Source organism: Sardina pilchardus, chromosome 9 (genome assembly GCF_963854185.1).
Source record: "Sardina pilchardus chromosome 9, fSarPil1.1, whole genome shotgun sequence".
Classification (NCBI taxonomy): domain Eukaryota; kingdom Metazoa; phylum Chordata; class Actinopteri; order Clupeiformes; family Clupeidae; genus Sardina; species Sardina pilchardus.
This window is the reverse complement of record NC_085002.1, coordinates 31,196,161-31,203,213: the sequence shown is the minus strand read 5'-3', so window position 1 is coordinate 31,203,213 and position 7,053 is coordinate 31,196,161. Positions and strand designations below refer to the sequence as shown.

General features: G+C 42.3%; 1 protein-coding gene across 3 annotated transcripts; it reads right to left on the bottom strand.

Moving 5' to 3' along the window:
* Positions 1-1,285: 1,285 nt before the first annotated feature.
* alas1 (aminolevulinate, delta-, synthase 1) lies at positions 1,286-7,053 on the bottom strand. 3 transcript variants are annotated; one of them, XM_062544723.1, is made up of 11 exons: positions 6,927-7,053; positions 4,955-5,166; positions 4,657-4,833; positions 4,376-4,501; positions 4,066-4,285; positions 3,779-3,963; positions 3,504-3,683; positions 3,243-3,407; positions 2,454-2,722; positions 2,174-2,336; positions 1,286-1,582 (listed from the first exon to the last, which is right to left on the bottom strand). In XM_062544723.1, the coding sequence occupies exons 2-11, from the start codon at positions 5,148-5,150 to the stop codon at positions 1,422-1,424; spliced, it is 1,842 nt and encodes a 613-aa protein (XP_062400707.1). In that variant the 5' UTR covers positions 5,151-5,166; positions 6,927-7,053; the 3' UTR covers positions 1,286-1,421. The 3 variants fall into 3 exon arrangements, with proteins under 3 accessions (XP_062400707.1, XP_062400709.1, XP_062400708.1); XM_062544725.1 differs by having other exon boundaries at positions 4,066-4,282; XM_062544724.1 differs by having other exon boundaries at positions 4,657-4,830.

The window sequence follows — 7,053 nt, the reverse complement described above, 5'->3', positions numbered from 1 at the left end:
TGAGCAGACACGGATTCATCAAGCCAGGTGTAAGTTATTCGGTGTATGTGCGCGTTCTCGTTTCTCCCCCAAATAACTCGCGGTTGGAACAAAAAAGACGCGAAAAATAGCGTCTTGCACACAAAGTGAACAACCGCTTTTGATATAGACTAACAACGAGGTAAAGTTTTACTTTTTTGGATGGGGGATCATGATTATTTCTGTTACATAGTGGGAGTAGGTGTGGCAGATCAACTGAATGCAAATTTATGCACCCACGTGTGAGAGCTTCCTTGTCTCGGCACGCAACGTCATTAAGGAAGCGCTTTGCCACCGCAAAGATGCACAAAGTATCTTAATTTGTCTTAAAAGCCGAATTAGTTGAAAACACCTTCGAAAAATGTCCCCTCCACTTCCAACCAACTACTAGCCTACAGCAGCCTATTCATCAAACATCTGTCAAAAAAGAAGCAAACAACGAGTAGGCTATGTTATTAATTATAAGGCCACCATAATTTAAATCACATCCATATGGTATTAGGCAGACATTCTGCTGTGTTTTGCGAGTAAATGCATGTAGCAAATGATATATAAATGGAATCTACAGCTCTTTAAAAAAAAATCACGTGGAGGTCTCATTTGAATGACAGCTAGCTGAACCAATCAGATAATGTAATTACCATTAGAATCAACTTATCTTGGATGTTAGCCTGGTCAGGAGCAGGCTAGCTCCACAGAATAAATCGCCATGGTAACTTATACCATAACATATCCTGCTGCCCCCTATCCCGCTTTTGTGCAACTGGATCACAGATAAATTGAGCCAGGATAACCAAGATATCCCGGGTTAATCCCTTATCCTAGTTTTGTGCAATAGGCCCCAGGACCTACTTTACAGTGGCAGTATTGAAATGGGGCCACATAAAAGCAAGACAACCACAGTCTCTTGGCTTCGTCTTACCACACTATGATAAGTATTTTATTCTTGTAATGTCTGGCCCATATTATGTGATGACTTACACTATTCCCAGGAGCAATAATAATAATAACTAGAAAAGCACTCAGAGTGCAAATCTCTGCCAAGCGGAAACGTGCCTCCTGGATCCAGACAGTGATAGAGATCACTCCCAAAATGTAATAATTTCTTCCTTGGGTCATTTCAGACCTTCCCTGAAAATGTTCATCAAAATCCATCCATAACTTTGAGTTACCTTGCTAACAAACAAACAAGACAGACAAACAAACAATCTCTGATGAAAACATAACCTCCTTGGCGGAGGTAACAATAATAAAAACCACCATCAGATTTTGTTGCACATTTATTTCCTCTCTGAAGGACAGAACAGTTTATGGAATCGTGATCAGAATAAGTTATAACATTAAAAAAAAACAGTGGTACAGTTTATGACAGACAGGAATGGGTTTTTAAGCTTATTCTGCAATCACCCACAGGCTGATATGGGATGACTGAGGCCACTGAAATAAGACTTTTCCCGTTCACTCATCATCTCAAAGTGAAGGGGCTTCTGACAAAAGTTGCACTCTGCAGAAGTGTGGGGCTTAAGATCCAGGCCAGCTTCGATCCATGTTGGTACCAATTTATCTGTTAAAAGAAATTAATGAGAAAGGTAAGTGACACACAAATGAAAAAAAAGGAAGACAAAGCAGAAAAACCAACTGCAAACAATTCAGATACACGTTGAGCCTTAAAGAGACCCAAGGCACTAACTAGCCTTGCTCCACCCAACCGTTTCTCCCCGCTCAGATGAGCTCACAGAGATTACAGTCTGGAAGCCCAATGGCCAGATTAACATTCATTCAGCCACCAGGATGGAAAAAAAAAACAGCGACCACAGTGGGTGGGTACATCTGATAGAATAGTCGTGAAGAGTTCATTTCCAAATGTAGCAATGACTTTGGCAGCAATGTGGAGCCAGAAACGGTACAGACAGTAACAGCAACACCAGCAAAAGAATTGAAGCCGGAACAAGAACAATGAGTAAATGTATATATAAAAAAGGTAACTATGGTTTCCTTACTGCCTGAAGCATTTACACAAAAGACTGATTATATATTCATCTGTACTTGGTGGTTGAACTTCTACAACCATTTGGATGGAACAACTGGAAACATGATCAAATGGAGAATGGGACTGTTTTCACAAACTAGGTTCCATGCCATTGCATTTACTTACCGACAAAGTACTTCATCATCTCAGGAGTATGGTGTGGTGTTGGAGCAATGCGAAGCAGTTCATTGCCACGTGCGACCGTGGGGTAATTTATGGCCTGGACGTAAATGTTGTAGCGACTCATCAGGAGATCACAGACCTGTGTGTTCTTTTCTGCATTAGAGACCTGTAGGACAGACAAGACCCAGTCACTTTACTGGACTCCAAGACCAATGGCAGAATGATGGAAATTTTCCTGCATTCCAGCAGATTGCCTGACAATCATCTCACAGGAATTCCTTACCCTGACTGGAATGATGTGACTAGGGCAGTGGACCACAGGAAGACCAGAGTCCATAAGCATCTGACGCAACAGCTTGACATTCAGTTGGTGCTTCCTGCGTAGCATGCGCCCCTCCTCACTCTTCAGCGTCTGAATGGACTCACGTGCACCAGCCAGCAGCATTGGTGGCAGTGAGGTGGTAAAAATGAAGCCTGCAGCATATGAGCGCACGGTGTCTATCAGGGCACTGGTACTGGCGATGTAGCCACCAACGCAGCCAAAGGCCTTGCCTGAGGAAGAGAAACAGATTTATTTGTTAAAAAAATGTATAAAATCAAGCACAAGTTATAAGAACCAGACCCTATTGTATCCATTTTTAGATCAGGGAATGTAAGAATTTATAGTACTTTATTGTGATTCCTGGATAACATGGGAATTGTAGTTCCAAAACAACAAACAGTGCAAGCGCACGCACGCACGCACGCACGCACGCACGCACGCACTCTTATCAACAACACAGATTTAGCAGAAGTGGAGCCACCACACACAATAAGGTTCAGCTTGCCAGGACCTTTGAGGGAAACTCAATAAGTGTAAAACAGACGGCCTGGTTACCAGGCAACAGGTGGGGAGGCTCCTGCTTCTGTAATCCCGAGTGTATTACATGACAAAGCCAGTCCCTGTTCTCTTTTAGCAGCAGCAGTCAGTGTGGCTAGTGACAGTCTCTACAGTATGTACCAGAATGTTTTTTCTGGAACACCTTCTATGGCAAATAACTGATATTGGCAAGTGAAGCAACACTGTACTTACCAAGGGTTCCTGAAATGATGTCCATCTTGTGCATGACTCCATCCCGATCACCAATGCCACCCCCTCTCGCTCCATACAGTCCCACAGCATGCACTTCATCCACAAAGGTGATGGCACCATACTCATGAGCAACATCACACATCTCTTCCAGTGGACACACTGCCCCTGCAAAGCACATGCCCAGGTTTAGGTTACTGATGCTCTTAAGCAGAGCAAACCTTAACGACACAGCAACAATATTTGAATTGAAACTCAAATTACCATCCATGGAGTGGACCGTCTCAAAAGCCACAATTTTTGGCGTGGATGGGTCTGACTTTTTCAGCAGTTCACGCAAATGATCCACATCATTGTGACGAAAGATGAACTTTTTGGCGCCACTATTCCTAATGCCCTGAATCATTGAAGCGTGGTTCCCAGCATCAGAGTAAATCTCACATCCTGAAAGAATGAATGAATAAATTCATTAACATATATTGACCATTTTTTTTTAATGATACAGTTCCTGTATTCCACAAGTAGTAAGCTTAACCTACCAGGAAGCATCTTTGCCAGAGTGAAGAGGGTGGAGTCATTGGCCACAAAACAGGACGTGAAGAGCAAGGCTGCATCTTTCTCATGTAGGTCAGCCAATTCATGCTCAAGGTCCACATGAAATTTACTCGTCCCCGATATATTCCGTGTTCCTCCTGCTCCAGAGCCATGTTTTCGTAAAGTATCCCTGAGACACGAAAAGAAAGAGAAGAAAAATTGAGTAAGCGGTTTGACATTTCCTTGTTTGATTAGTTCAGGTGGACAATTTAAGGGTAAAGAGCATACTCACATAATTGACTGGACCACCCTTGGGTGACGGCTCATGCCCAGATAGTCATTGCTGCACCATACAGAGACGTCTTGCTTGTAGAGAGTCTCTGTATAGTTATCTGCCATGGGAAAGTCTGTGGCACGTCTGTTCACGGTTTTAAATACACGGTATGTATGATCAGCCTTCTTGTCTTCAATTGTCTTCTCAAAGAATTTGTCATAGTGGAAATTGGAGACTGCTGAAATGAGTAAAGAAAATGTATTGAATTTTGCATATTGAAGACAAAAGCAGTACAAAAGCACCTGTAGTTGAAAAACAGCGCGCTTACTTTTCGGCATGTTTTCCTGCAGCAGGTGGGACACCTTTGTGGGACGCTGCTTTATGAGCTTCTTCATGAGGTTTCCAGCAGCCTTTGTGTTCTTCACCAGAGGGTTAAGATCAGATGGAGACACATCTGTATGAGGGTGGAGGAAGGAAATTAAGTCCCTCGTCAGACAATTACATAATTCATGACAACACAACACTCCTTACAAATTCCTGTACAAGGAATTTGGATTTGATTGACAAACAAAAAAAAAGTCTACCATCTTCAAGATTTCAAAAGATTACCTTTGCGAACAGTGCGCACTTCAGATACATCCTCTTGAAGTTCCATGCTGGCCTGGCGGACAACACTGCTGTTCTGGCCCATCTCAGCAGCAAGGAAAGGGCATTTGGATGCTGCTACTTGACCGACTGGGGGCATGGGGTGGCCTGGAGGCATCTTGGGAGTCTCTTTTGGTGCTACTGCATCAAACATACAGGCATTTAGCCATCTTATCCACAGTCACCCCACATAAATACACAAATATAGAGAGAGACCTTCTAAACCTGTAAAGAGATCACTTTTGATCAAATGACCACTCACCCTCTGTGGTAGAGGCAGACTCTTTTTCTTTTTGAAAGCTTGATGTGGATGAACAGACAGCTCTAGCCAAAGGCCGAGAGGCCAGATCCATCATGACTGGACATTTCACGGCATAGCCCACCAGGGTCTTCCTGGTCTGCTGAAGAAAGGCTTGGGGGACACGAGAGAGGAATGGGCAGCGAAAGATGGCATCCATTACTGATTGTCCAAGCCTGGAAAGTGAAGACAAACAACTTTCAGCCAAGAGTAAAACTCAATCAAAATGCCTTTGTACAGGAATGACAACTTCATATTCTGTACTCATAGCATGATAAAAAGGTAATCAATCTATCACATACAAACAGGATAGTAAGGCCAAATCCTAAACTGCACAGGTAGGAAAAACTAGGGTCCAGTCCTAAACTTCAAATATGCTCTCCATCTGGGTAAAAACGATGCATTCTTGGAAAAAAGATTGATCCATGCTCTGCACCAGTCTATGGATGACCTTACATTCAAGGGATGGATATTACAAACTGTAACATCTAAGCTGTAAACTAATAATCTTATGCTTTAATATTTTTAGTGCTATCACTGGGAAGTCATTTAGCTGGAGTTTAGAAAGCACCTTTACGCCTCAATGTTCCTGTATATATGTACTGCATTTAACTGGAATGTCACCAGGACAAATTCCAATCATCTGTGTTGATATGGCAATACATTATTATTGAACTAAATAGATTAAGATTAGCGGTATTTCGATAGCGACCAAACAAAAAAAGCATAAAAGACACTCATGGAAATGGTCCCGGTTACGCTTTTACGCAACCCCTGGAGGTGACTCACTGTATGTAAGCTTCCTGGACCGTTTGGTAACGTTAATGCGACACGTCTGATGGGTTACCAAAACAATGTTAAGGTCATCTTGAACTTCAAAAAACGGCTTACGACATAACTTCATTCGACACACATTGATACCATACGAAATACAATATTAATCGCATTCAGGGCAAAACAATAAAGATAGGCGTTAACGTAAGTATGGCGTCATTTCCCCAATGTTTGCTTTTACATCGACACGAATCTAACATACCATACATTGACACGGGACAACAAAAATCCGTGCGCGTTAATACATTTCCAAAGCAATTCCTGCCATAAACGTAACGACACTAACAACTACCCACAGTCATGATCAAGAATGCAAAGACAACTGAGGATGACACCACTGGTCTGTAAAGAATCAGGAAGAAACACTCGCAGTCAACAGTAACGTCAAGTTAGCAACCAAGGAGCACATATTACCAAAACGTACTCATGACTAGTTTGCGAAATACCGGTACAGTGTTGATGTCTCGTAGACTCCGAACAAACAGAGCCCAAAAGAAGTTCTCGCCAACGTTAGCAGCTAGTTTAGCTTGACCAGAGCCAGTTTTCTGGCATGGTGCATCTATAGTCAACGCTACCGGTAATTATAAAAACATACTCCACTTTAAAACGTGTCGATTACGGTAAACAGGTAACCATACTGGACATACTGCTTTTGATCAACATCTCGTATCCAGTGTGTTGCCGTTTTCACGGAAGAACAACATTGATGTTACTGAGCCGGCAACGTTGAACAGTAAACGCAAACGTCGTTACCCAAGATAAACGATACGTAACAGCAAATGCTAACATCAGTGAGCTCTCAGGTTAACTCGATCGGTCGAATGAAATGATCAACACTATTTACAAAACATAAGAGCAGTAGTGACATTGATAGTGACAAGTGGAAGAAAGTAACCTGAACGTTGTTGCTTAATGGTAACATTAGCGATTAATGCAGACAACAAGGTCAGACACGTAATTGAAATGAGCGAATCTAGGATAAAGTTAGCTAACATGCTATCTCTAGCTACCAACGTTTACCTTCAGGTCAGTCTGCCATCATACATGAAAGATAGACTATAAAGCAGTCCAATCATAAACAACCAGTTCTTGGATGACTTACCGACACAACCTTCTCAGCTATACTGTTAGTAGATCAAATGGATTGTTCTAGGGCGTCTTAAGACTTTTGAACTGTCTCTTAGTGTTATTGCGCACTACCTCGTTATCCTGCACTGAGGACGAACGAA

Excerpts from the sequence above, each read along its gene's own strand:
- alas1 (XM_062544723.1), bottom strand. The coding sequence starts at position 5,150 with ATGGATGCCATCTTTCGCTGCCCATTCCTCTCTCGTGTCCCCCAAGCC. Across the intron at positions 2,723-3,242 it reads CATCATTTCAGGAACCCTTG|GCAAGGCCTTTGGCTGCGTT; the intron begins GTAAGTACAGTG and ends TCTCTTCCTCAG. Across the intron at positions 1,583-2,173 it reads GATGATGAAGTACTTTGTCG|ATAAATTGGTACCAACATGG; the intron begins GTAAGTAAATGC and ends TTCTTTTAACAG.